The sequence below is a fragment of the Chamaea fasciata genome, unplaced genomic scaffold (genome assembly GCF_029207755.1).
Source record: "Chamaea fasciata isolate MVZ Bird 193981 ecotype frontalis unplaced genomic scaffold, bChaFas1.0.hap1 SCAF_4, whole genome shotgun sequence".
NCBI lineage: Eukaryota > Metazoa > Chordata > Aves > Passeriformes > Sylviidae > Chamaea > Chamaea fasciata.
The window spans coordinates 50076234-50088109 of NW_027094089.1; the positions used below are offsets into that span (position 1 = coordinate 50076234).

The window sequence follows — 11876 nt, forward strand, 5'->3', positions numbered from 1 at the left end:
CTATCACATGTGAAGAACAGCAGCTGCAAAGCTGAAGGGATGGTTTGGGTGAGATACATTCAGAGGTAGCTGACTGGGGTAAGCAGAGAAGAGCAGCATTGCCCAGCCCTGATATATTGGTTTTGCATGGCCTGGTATTTCATACTGGGGGACCATAGAGGTGGCTTCTGTGAGAAGCTGCTGGAAACTTCCATCATGTCTGGCAGAGCCAGCCCCTGATGGCTCTGAGGACGGACATGCCACTGGCCAAGGCTGGGCCAATTAGAGACATTGATAACGCCTCAGTGATAACATATTTAATAAGAAAACCAAAACAAAGTGAGGTGCACAGTGTTAATTCAGCCAGAGAAGAGGACAAGGTGAGAACATGAGAGGGAAACAACATGGAGACACCAAGGTCAGTGTAGAAGGTTCAGTGGGGCAGGAGGTGCTCCAGGTGTTATAAATGGGCAAGAAACAATGTTTCCTCTTTAACTGATTCCAGCTCTTAGGAAAGGGGGGGGTCTCGAGGGTGGCTTCCGCTCCTCCTGCTTGGAGCTACACTGCTTAGGGGGATGTGCAATCCATCCTGCACCTCTCCCCGCAAAATGTGAGTTCTCTTTCTTGCGGGAGTCCCAGAAAACTGTCTTGGCTTGCAGCGAGCCCAGGGATGTCCCGCTCTCTAAGAACTTTTGAAGTTACAGCAAGATACAAGCGATTGTTCATACATCCTTCTGGGTGTTGCCAGTTCAGTGCTGTCCCTCGCAGATCTAGATTCTGAGTTGGCTTGTTTCTATAGGGGCTTCTGATATAGATTCAGTCCCATCATGCACCTGGGCTTTGTAATTTACATACTCGGGCTGGCACTGGTGAGTGGGGGGGGGGGTGTCAGTGTGGGCAGAGACCAGCTGGAGGGGAGGCGGAGAGTAGGGCTCTGGCGGATGAGTCTGGAGCAACAGGGCAGAGAGGAGACGGAGTCCTGGTGAGGAAACTAAAATGGAGGGGGGGGCGGCAATGTTGGGGGGAAACAGCAGCAGTCTTACCTAACGGGGAAGCGATGGGAAAAGTTAGTAGGATTTTTAAGGCAGAGAGTACAAAAATGAATACAAACAGTTTTTAATACTATCATTACAATTTTTAAACTAACTTTGATCATGACTTTATAACTTTGTAACTAACATCTAGGAGTTGTTTAGACTTCATTTCTCACACAGGCACTGGAGCTGAGATTTCTCTGCAGCCTGTGGTGCAGCCCATGGTGAAACAGCTGTGTCCCTGCAGCCCATGGGGATCCACAGGGGATGCAGAGATCCACCTGCAATCCCTTGGGGGAGGTGCCCATGACAGAGAAGGTGGATGCCTGGAGGAGGCTGTGATCCAGTGGGAGACCCAGTAGAAAGAAGGGCCCTGCTCCCAGGCTGGAGCAGCCTGTCCTTGGAGGACTGCACCCTGTAAAGAGTGACTCACAAACACAGCAGTTTTGGGAGAACTGTTCACCCATGGGAGGGACTTATGATGCAGCAGTTTTGGGAGGACTCCTGCTCATGAGATTGGAGCCATGCTGGAGAAGTTTACAGAGAACTGTCTCCCGTGGGAGGGACCTCATGGTCTCACATGGGAGCAACTTTTCTCCCTGTGCAGCAGAAGAACACCTCAAGTGACAAACTGACCTGTACCCCCCTCTCGGTCTCCCCGCACTGTCAGTAGGAAGGAGGGAAGGGCTGTGGGGAAAGAAAGGTGTTTTTAAGGGCTTATTTTCCTTCTCATTAGCCTCCTCTAATTTTGTTAGTAATAAATTCACTTTGTACCTCTAAGTCAAACCTCTCTTGTCCTTGGAGTGTTTTCTGCCAGTCTTTATATCAAATCATGAAGCCTTCATTTAATTTTTCTCTCCTATGCCCAGGTGTAGCAGGGGAAGTTGAGTGAGAGGTTTCTGTGGCTGCCTGGCATTTGGCCAGTGTCAAACCACAACATCTGACTACAGTGCAAAGGGATTGTAAAGCAGCCTCCGGTGCTGCCACCTGAAGCTGACAAGTGGGAAGTTTCAGGGGAAAGTTTATCTTATGTGTGAGAGTGCCTAAGTGATCCCTTAGGGTGTACAGTCCAGCTGCTCCCAGCAGGAACAGAACACTACTTTTCCCAGTGTTCTTGAGATAAGGCTGTGCCCTCCCCTATAAAGGCAGCCATGAGCAGAGAGAGGTGTATGAGCAGGTCTGCCTGAACTGACAATGCCTGGGAGAAAGCTGCTGCTGCTGCTGCTGATGGCAGCAATCGTGACTCTTGTTGCTGCTGGAGGTAAATCTGCTCTGCTGCTGGAGGCTGGTTCATCGGTGGTGGGTTGGAAATGACAGACGTATCATGCATTTCCATGAAAATGCATGATACGGCAGAAAGACCCAGAAATTCTGATTTGGAGAGGAGGTGAGGTTAGGGAAAACAGTGGTAGCATGGTGAGGAAGAAAGACTGGAGCAAACACACAGTGCCTTCCTTATTAGCAGCTTGTCGCAAGGGTTACAGGCTGGTTCATCAAATGGATTGCACTTGGGAGTGGTCTGGGAGAGGGGAGAGTCCACAATGTGAAAAGGAACCAGACCCTGGGAGAACAGCATGTACACTGCAGTGGCAGCTGCTGCAGTTCCTGCCTCCATGAAAACTGGCAAGTCTTTGCAAGAACAGTATGTGCTCAGCATATTTACATGGGAAACACCTGTTTGTAGGTGCTGGGAAGCCATTGCTACCTATGTGCAGGTAGTGGTGGTCCTGCAACTGCTTGTGTGTAAGCCTTCATGCTCCCAGGACATCTGTGCACTGCACAGGTGGGCTGTGAACTGCTGCTACTGCTCTGCTTGCCTGAGTAAAAGAAACCCACAAAATACCACTCTCCCTAGAGGTGGCAGTTGTCCAGCTGTGCAAGACTGTAAGGGTTTTGGCTTCTTTTCTTCTCTGCCAAGGTCAGGACGAATAATACTCAGGAAATGCCAAGCTCGAGCTTGGATTTGGAATGTTTATTCTATCTTATCTATTTACAGTATTTACAGGCTCACAAGCCATGAGCTTAACTAGCAAGCTATGGAAATGAGGTAAAATGGAGAGCTTCTAACTCTTTCCAAGGTTATTTAAGTAATAATTACCCAATAACTAGGCAACATCTATATTATTTATACTTTTGACCCATTAATGATCACCCAAGGCCTGCAATGCGGACCTTTTTCATCCAATTACAGACAACTAAACTCATGAAGAAGAAGGAAGAAAAAGGCAAAGAAGGACAAAGACAACACCCAAAATCCTCCATCTTGACTCATATGTATTACTATCCACTAAAACACCCAATTCTAAGTTTCTAGGATTCCAACAATATCACCAAGCCGCATCCCTCTGAGGGTACCCTATGCTTCATGCTGCATTGCATGGTTTCCTATTTCCTGAGACGTGCTGGATACTCTGTGGAACGTCAGACCCAGAAACTGGGAGAGAGAGTTGTTGGGAGAGGGCTTAGGGGGTGGGAACAGGCATTCACAGCTTTGTTCCAGCCAGCTCAGCTGTGGATGGAAGCTGTGTACTGTGCTGCTGGCAGAGATTGGCATGCAGCAGCAAACTGATCCACCCCCCCCCACCATGAAACCCTCAGAGCTGATTCAGTCCTGAATGGGCTCTGCACAAAACTGCCTTCCCTTTGGTTTGGATGTGATCCTCTGTCAATATCTCATGCTTCTGCCGTCAGGCACAGGTGTGCCATGCTCATGGGTCTCTGCTCTGTTTCAGGGGCAGAGCTGAATGAAGGGAGTGGCCTGAGAAGGGTAAGATGCTTCTGGTTTTCTTTGTTCATGGCTTGAGATGGGTATGCCAGGTGTGTCTAGGAGACAGACTGTTCCCGGCAATCATCCCCAGCCTCATGCTAGCTGGTGTTCCAGCACCAAACCCACACCAAAGCCCAGGCCATTAGTCCTACTGAGGGATTCAGGAGCCCCTGCTCCTCTGTGGGCATGCACTGCTCTGAGACAGAGGGAACCAGGTTGCCTATGGCACTTTCTCCTGCCTGGGTTTCTGGGGGGAAGAAGTGGGTGCTGCTGGCACTGAAATGCATGCTGTGGTTTCTCCTTTCCAGCCGGTGTGTGAAGGCCTGGTTGACCTGCAGGCCTGCCCCCTCCTGTACTTGCCCATCTGTGGGACCGACGGGAATACCTATGCCAATGAATGCCAGCTCTGTGTGGAAAAAATGTAAGCTCATGCCCTTGTCAGGAACCTCTTGGGTCTAATTTTGGCTGTTGAAACTGGGTGTTTGTGAAGTAGTCATTCAGGCTCCCCAGAGCCTGGGAAAAGCCACGGCAGGCTGCACTTGCACGGCAAATAACACAAACCGTGTGCCAGGCTGCAGGAGGGGAGGGACGACCATCTTGTCAAGTGAAGCTGCAAGGAAATGCAGAGGAGCTGTACCCAGCCAGTCTGAGGAAGGGGATGCCTGTGGGTATCCAGCAGCGGCCTACAGTTGCAGATGGTATGGAGCTTCAGTCATCTGGGTGCAGGCAATACAACATGGGCCAACACACACAAACAGCAGCCCCAAGAGGGTGAAAACTTGACACAGGCACCAGGTCAAATTGGTGGTGCACCACAGAGGTGTGAGGGGGGTCTCCATTCTTGGGAGTGGTGGCTGGGGCTCAGAGACATGGCCACCATAACCTCCTGCTGGGGACAGCCCTGCTGTGAGGAGGTTGGGCTGCAGATGCACCACCAGTGCCACAGGCCATGGGAGGATACATCCGTCAGCCAGGATGTTGCAATCACCTCAGCTCTTGAGACAGGAAAATGATCAGCTCAGTTTTGTAACAGTCAGCTCTATTCCATTTGATGGAATGCAGCCGAAGTATGACTCACTGAATGGGTTTGGGTTTTTTGATGTCTTACTCTTTTTTTCCTATATTACTCTAGGAAAACCAGGCAAGACATCCGGATTTTGAAAGATGGGGAGTGTCAAGATACCTGAGCTTTCTGATATCTTTCCTGAGCCTAAAAAGCAGGTGATTAATTGATCCTGTGTGCTCTGTGCTGATTGCACACTTAAGCTAGCTGTAGTGAATAATAAAATGACATGCACAATCTTGTTTCAACAGCACTTTTTTTACGCATGGCCGGAGGAAAACAGTGTAAGCCAGTTCCCACTGGCAACTAAAGGTGCACAGTCAAAACAGTAATTTCAAATCCACATAACAAACTGGGGTGCTCTGCAGAGAGTATTACCTCACCCACAATCCTGCGAGAAAGGCTATGGGGGACTAGAAAAAAACGGACCAGTCCTGATGAAGAAGATGCTGAACAGGCACAGGGTTTTTTTTGTAGGAGGCAATTTAGTGAAGGTAAAATAAAGTTTCTCTGGCATGAGAGAAGATGACTCCCTGGGTCCCTGCTTCACTGGTTCCCAAGCTGATGTAAATTGAAAATAGAAACATCTGCACTGCTCATTTTAGATGTTATTCTACTTTTTATCTAAGGTTGTTTCATATACCCACCAGCTCAGATAACACATGGGAGCATGGAAAGAGCCTGAGCAGAGATGGTGAACACCAGGAATCCCAGATGTCTGCTCCAGCACTTGAGAAAAACCCCAAATGAAGAATTTTCAGGTCTAGGTTGCTCCTGGTGTCAGGGCCATCTTTGAGATTGTGGCAGGGCTCAGTCCCACCAAGGTAATAGTGTCAGTGTGCACCAGCAGTCTTTGGGGCTTCCTTTGCTCTTTTATCTCTCACTTCTAGCACATGGACACAACTCACCTTTCACAAAATACCTGCAACCAGGCCATACAGCTTGGGCAGGTGAGGGGCCCCCTTTGCTCACAGTGGCAGAGGTCAGAGGGCTAATGCAGGGCTTGCCTCCTTAGCTCATTTCAGGCCAGCACCAGATCTTGTATGTGCTCAGAATTCCCAGCTGAGATTTCTGACCAGCTTCAGGGTGAATTGAAACCTTCCAAGGATAAGTCTGTGCTCACCCACAGGAGATCATGTTGCTCTGACTTGCTACTATACTAGTATACCATACAGCTCTGATTTGCAGGCACCTGAGTAGGAGTCCAGGGTCCACCGTGTGGTCAAGTGAGCTCCACAAAGTCAGTGACCATCCTCGGAGTCTGGGAGATATGCCAGTGTCTACTACGACTGTTGTGCTTGGTCAGCTGGAATTCACCCTCTCACCCAGTTCTGCACCTTGCTGGAGCCACCCGGTGGGACACCCATAGCACCACAATGCACAACAAAGCCACTGCTGACAGATTTAATGCTGCAGCTGCAAATAGTATTGAGGAGCATTAAACAGCTGTGCTCAGTCAGATGTATCCACAATTTTCTGTCCCAGATGCAACTGCTGTCATCAAAAACCTTATTCTCCTTAGAAAGTTCTCTCCCAGGATTAAAAGTCCTAGCCTGACTAGTTGCTTAGGGTTGTCCGGGGCTTTGATTTTCCCTGTTTTCCTTTCTGTACCCTTTCCACTTTCTACAGAGGAGGGGACACCTGTCCATGGCAGCTGCCATTACCTGTTCATTTGTCCCAAGGCTCTGCAAGCCTGTTTGTCCCCTTCCAGTCCACAAATAGCATGGTGGTCTGGCTGTGTGCTACTCTCTGTATTGCCAGTTCTTCTCTGCAGACCTTGCTGTCTCCCCTGCACCACAGGGAAAGGCTTTGGTAGGGCTATGAACCCCAAAACATTCACAGTGAACAACACAAATGCATTGCTCACTTCTGTCCTGAGGTTTTCTGCTCCTGCTGCTGCCAACTGAGCCACAGGCAGGATTTATTTGGGCAGCTCTATCCCAGTTTTCTGCCAGGACTGAGGGGAAGGTTATGCCCAGCTTAGCATAACTGGGGCTCATTCTCTCCTGGGGTGGACAAGTGTCAGCAGCATCTCAGCCCCACGCCATGGCTTGAGCTGGGCTGGCAGAGTGGCTGCAGCCCAAGAGAGTGTGTGTGCTGTGTATGCCCTGAGAGCCACAGCTATTTATGTGCAGAGGCTAGGAAAAAACAACACAGACCATGCAGAAACTCTTCTGAAGAGGGAAACCATGTGCCTCCAGCACAAAGTGGAGTGTTTATTCAGAAACTGTGGAACTAAAGCACAGGCTAATAGGCCAGACCTGCAAGGTCAGAGCATGGGCAGCCACAGGATAGGGTCTACACACAGAAATTCAGAGACACTCATGGGACTTGTGGATTTGACTGTTTATTTCACATGTCTCAAAAGCAAGTGCCAGACCAAGGGAAGGGTGAAGGCAATGACTGAATACTACCACAGACCTCAGGGCCTGTACAAGACCAGTCTGGTGCAGAGAGCCTGACTCTGAAGCCCAACAGATGTGTCTGGCAAGGTCAGGTGAGACTCAGGAAGCAGCTGGTGGACAGCAAGATGTCTGCAATGCCCTGATCTGTGCCAGAGAGTATGCGTATGATTTTGCACTTTTGCATACACTCTTCCTGTTCAATTTGTCTGTCTGTTTCTCATCTTTCCATGCTTCAGTCAAGGCAGGGAAAGAAAGGGATTATCTGCTTTCACAGGGACTATAGTTTGTCACAGAGAGCAATGAGTAGTCCTGCTCCCAGAGCAATGTGTTGCAACCAGACAAGTTTCCTCAAGTCAGGGAGTGAAAGACAAGCTTGCAAGTTGCTTCTCTGTCATTGTCCTGTGAGCCAAAACTGGAAAAAGTGCCCTGACACCCTGTAAGAGTGGCAGCAGCATAGCTTCCCCAGTTGCGCTTGTTGACCAGGGCTGCATCCATGACTGCAGGGAGGGATATGTAGGTCTCTGGATAGCGCTCTGCAGCAGCCTTACCAGATGGGGGGAACAGATACCCTTGAGGCTCGTAAAGACCTTTGACTTACACATAGATCCAAAGCCTGGTGTTGTGTCTACAGTGAAAGCAGTCCCACCAATGGCAGGATCCAGCCCTAGGAGTGTTTGTCCCTTGGACAAAACTTTCCTAGGGTATTAGTGTGTTGAAAGCTGTGTGGGGACATGGTGAGATGTACCCAAGTTTGGTGATGTTCCCCTACCAAGCAGCTCCAATGACATTTGAGGAGTCTGTAACACTGGAGATACTCAGGTTGCTGAACACTCAGTTGACGTCTTCTAGGGCCTCACCTAGGAAACTGGACACATCAGTGAAAATGGCCCTGAGCTAGCTGAACTGAAATGTGGAGAGAAAGGGGAGGGAAGAGGCACTTGGTGCTTCCAGCTACAATAGTTCATATAGCCAAGAAAATTTAACCCACTTATACAAATCTATTTGCAGCAAAGTGGGTGCAGCTTTGGCCACATCTCAGTCCCTCTACTTCACAGCATAGACAACTTGAAAGTAGGTGGTGGGGCCTGTAATTTCCACATTGCTAACCGTTGCCAAAGTTTTCTGTGGGATACTGAAATTGCTTCCTTGGCATTCAAAGTAACTTATATTCAAGGGGTAAGTGTCTCCCAGAGATTTCCCTCCTGAGAGATGCAAGGGCAAGCTCTGTAAGATTTTGAAGTCCATCTATTCCATTTAACACCTCTGAAGAACCTGGAAGCACAGTGATTCTTTCTTTTACAAATGCTCCCTCCAAGGTCCAAGACAGACGAAATGGGGAAACATTCACAGTACCGGCTCTGCAGTGTCTTATGGCAATATTTTGCTGAGTCAAGAGTCACTTATCAGCCCTCACCAGGCATTGGGGTGACTGAGTAGATGGTTGGTATGAAAAGCTGACTTAGCCACAGCCTGAGTACATGCCCAGTTCCCACGGAGCACTGAAACACGCAGGGATTTCCACCCTTTCTTCCATGTTTCATTCCACTCGCAAGCAGTCCAGAATAGAGAATCATTTAGGTTGAAAAAAGACCCTTAAGACCATGAAATCCAACCATTAACAGTCATGTTCTGCAGGAAGCCATGTCCCTTAAGCACCATGTCTACACATCTTTTAAATATCTCCAGGAACAGTGACTCCACCACTGTCCTGGGCAGCCTGACATCCAACCTAAACCTACCTCAAAGCAATTTGAGGTAACTTCTTCTTGTTCTATTGCTTGTTACTTGGGAGAAGACATGGACCTCTACCAGTCTACAATCTACAATCAGGAAGCTCTAGAGAGCAATAAGGTGTCCCATCAGTTTCCTTCTCTTCAAGTTCAATGCCCTCAGCTCCCTCAGTCACTCCTCACAAGACTTGTTTTCTGGACTCTTTGCCAGCTTCTTTGCTCTTCTTTGAACATGTCCTAAGCACTTCAGTTTCTCCACCGGGGATGGGGCAACCCTGGATATGTGTATAGACTGGGGAATGAGAGGCTAGAGAGCAGCTCCATGGAAAAGGACCTGGTCTATGGCAAGTTGAACATAAGTCAGCAATTCCCTGGCAGCCAGGAGGACCAAACATGGTCTGGGGGCATCAGGAACAGCATCACTAGCCAGGCAAGGGAGGAGATTGTTCCACTCTGCTCTGCATTGGGGCAGCCTCACCTCGAGTGCTGGGGGCAGTTTTGGGTGCAGTTTTGGATATAAGAAAGATATTGAGCTCTTAGAAAGTGTTCAGAGGAGGGCAACAAAATGGGTGAATGGCTTTGAGGTGAAGTCATATGAAGAGTAGCTGAGATCATTGGTTTGCTCATCCTGGAGAAGACTGAGACCTCATTGCAGTTACCACTTCTTGAGGAGGAGGGGCAGGCACTGGTCTCTTCTCTGTGGTGACCAGTGACAGGACCCAAGGGATTGGCCTAAAGCTGAGTCAAAGGAGGTTTAGGCTGGGTATCAGGAAAAGGTTTTTCACCCAGAGCGTGGCTGGGCACTGGAACAGGCTTCCCAGGGAAGTGGTCTCTACACCAGGTGTGTCAGAGTTCAAGAAGCATTTGGACAATGCTCTCAGGCATATGGTGTGATTTTGTGGTGTTCTGTGCAGGAACAGGAGTTATACTCAATGATCCTGCTGTGTCCTTTCCAGCTCAGCATATTATGTGGTTCTGTGATAATGTCATTTTTTGTTAAGAGGGACACAAAAACAGAAACAATGTTTAAGGTCAGATATGTTTGGCCCTCCACAAGCAATGCCTCTGCCTAGTGAAGTGTTCTGCTACGATACAGTTTTCAGATGTCTGCATGACCAGAGTGTCTCTAGGGCTTTGCAGCATCACACAGTGCTGGAACATGGACACCCTCACCAGCTTGGGACACCTTGTCTTCATTTGTGACTGAGCTATAAGAAGCTTTCTGTAAATGACTTGGTAGCCCCACATCTCTTTATGCCATCCATGCTCCTGGCCCACCCTTCCATATCAGAGCCTTCCCATATCTGCTCTGCTGCCACCACCCTGTTTCTCCTTTGGGGCTGTTAGACCTACCCCACCTCTCTGGAGGTACCATGTAATCTGCAGTGGACACAGGGCAGGAGCCCTAGAGTAAAGTGATAGCTCGGGGGATAAGAAGAATGGCAACAGAGATGACCATGGACCTCCAAGGTTACATCTTAAGAAAACAACATTCATGAAGTTTCAAGCTGTAGAGTTTCCAGGGACCTAGAGAGAGATCCTGCTGAGAGCACAGGATGTACACTAAAAATAAAAAAGACTGGCAAAGATTGGAGGCAGCCAGATCTGCTCATCTCTGAAGAGCTGCTTCCCTCAGGGCAAGTCCTGAGACTGCTCAAGGAGATGGGATGAAAGGTAGTCAGGTCCCAGGGGATGTGGGGGTAGACACATCAAGTTGTTCTGCCAGCCTTTTGAACCACTTTTTAATTCATGGAGGGCAGGTAGGGAAGGGATATGGGGCACTAACACCTCATGTCCATAAGTAGTTGAGTGTCTGGTGGAGAATAGTGCTGATAGCAGCTGAGTGTGCTAGAAACTGGCTGAAGAGGTATCTCTGGTCCGTCAGAATTGTTACACACAATAAAAGCCTGAGCTTTTCTGTGCTATCCTGGCATAAGAAACTATGAAGGCAGTTTCAGGAGAGGCCAAGATTACCCCCTCATCTCACATGCACTGATGTAGGGGCCTGGTCATTCCCACAGAATAAGGAGCAGGCTCACAGCATTGAAGCCATAGTACCAAGCAGCAGCTTCCCCTTTGCAGCAATTCTGGCCCTGCAGATGGTCCTGGAGAGGCTGCACTAGCTTGCAGGGCTGGGGCTGCAAGGGGCTGGGGCTGCAACCAGCAATTAGGAACAGCCACTTAAGGAAATCATCCTATGGGATGATTTGGGAGTGGCAAGGGAATAGCTGGATCTTCCCACTGATTTTACTGGGGCTGCCCATTGCCACGTTGCTTCATGAGTGAAGTGCTTTGTTCATAGTCCTGATCCACCATGGACTGGATCAAAGAATCATTAGGAAATCCTCAACATGCATAGCCAGGCTGGCGTGGATTTATTATTCTATCTGGATCCCAGGAAAGTGGTGCAGCTCTTGGACAGGTAACATGACTGTAACAGTCCCCATTCTTAGGGGTTTCCAAAGAATATGACAACACAGCCATCCTAACCTTGTGAAGCAGCCAGTCCTGCTGTGAGGGGAGCTGGAGGATGTCCCTTCCTCCCATCATTGCTGGGATCCTATGCAAACACCTTCAGAAAGCATATGTCCCATTTCAGACCTCTCAAGGGGTCCTCAAGGACTAACAACACACCCCTGCATCTTACTCTGGAAAGCAGCAGTGAGGCAGTGCCACATCCTGCCCTGCCATGTCCACTACAAAGGAGAGCTTTTCAGTCACAGTTTAGCAGCAGTGAGTGTAAATTTCCTATCTGAAGTGGAATTATTTGCAGTACAAAAGCACTAACATGTTTTGCAATCCACACAGTAGATCCTGGACAGAGACTCACATACCTTTGCACTCCGATAAGGAGAATATTATTACTCCCCTAGTGGCCTGGCCAGATAAGAGGTTTGG

General features: G+C 48.9%; 1 protein-coding gene across 1 annotated transcript; it reads left to right on the top strand.

Moving 5' to 3' along the window:
- The first annotated feature begins 2118 nt into the window (after positions 1-2118).
- On the top strand, positions 2119-5080 carry SPINK4 (serine peptidase inhibitor Kazal type 4). Its single transcript, XM_066182397.1, has 4 exons — positions 2119-2274; positions 3746-3780; positions 4089-4201; positions 4913-5080. The coding sequence occupies exons 1-4, from the start codon at positions 2208-2210 to the stop codon at positions 4965-4967; spliced, it is 270 nt and encodes an 89-aa protein (XP_066038494.1). The 5' UTR covers positions 2119-2207; the 3' UTR covers positions 4968-5080.
- The last annotated feature ends 6796 nt before the right edge of the window (positions 5081-11876 follow it).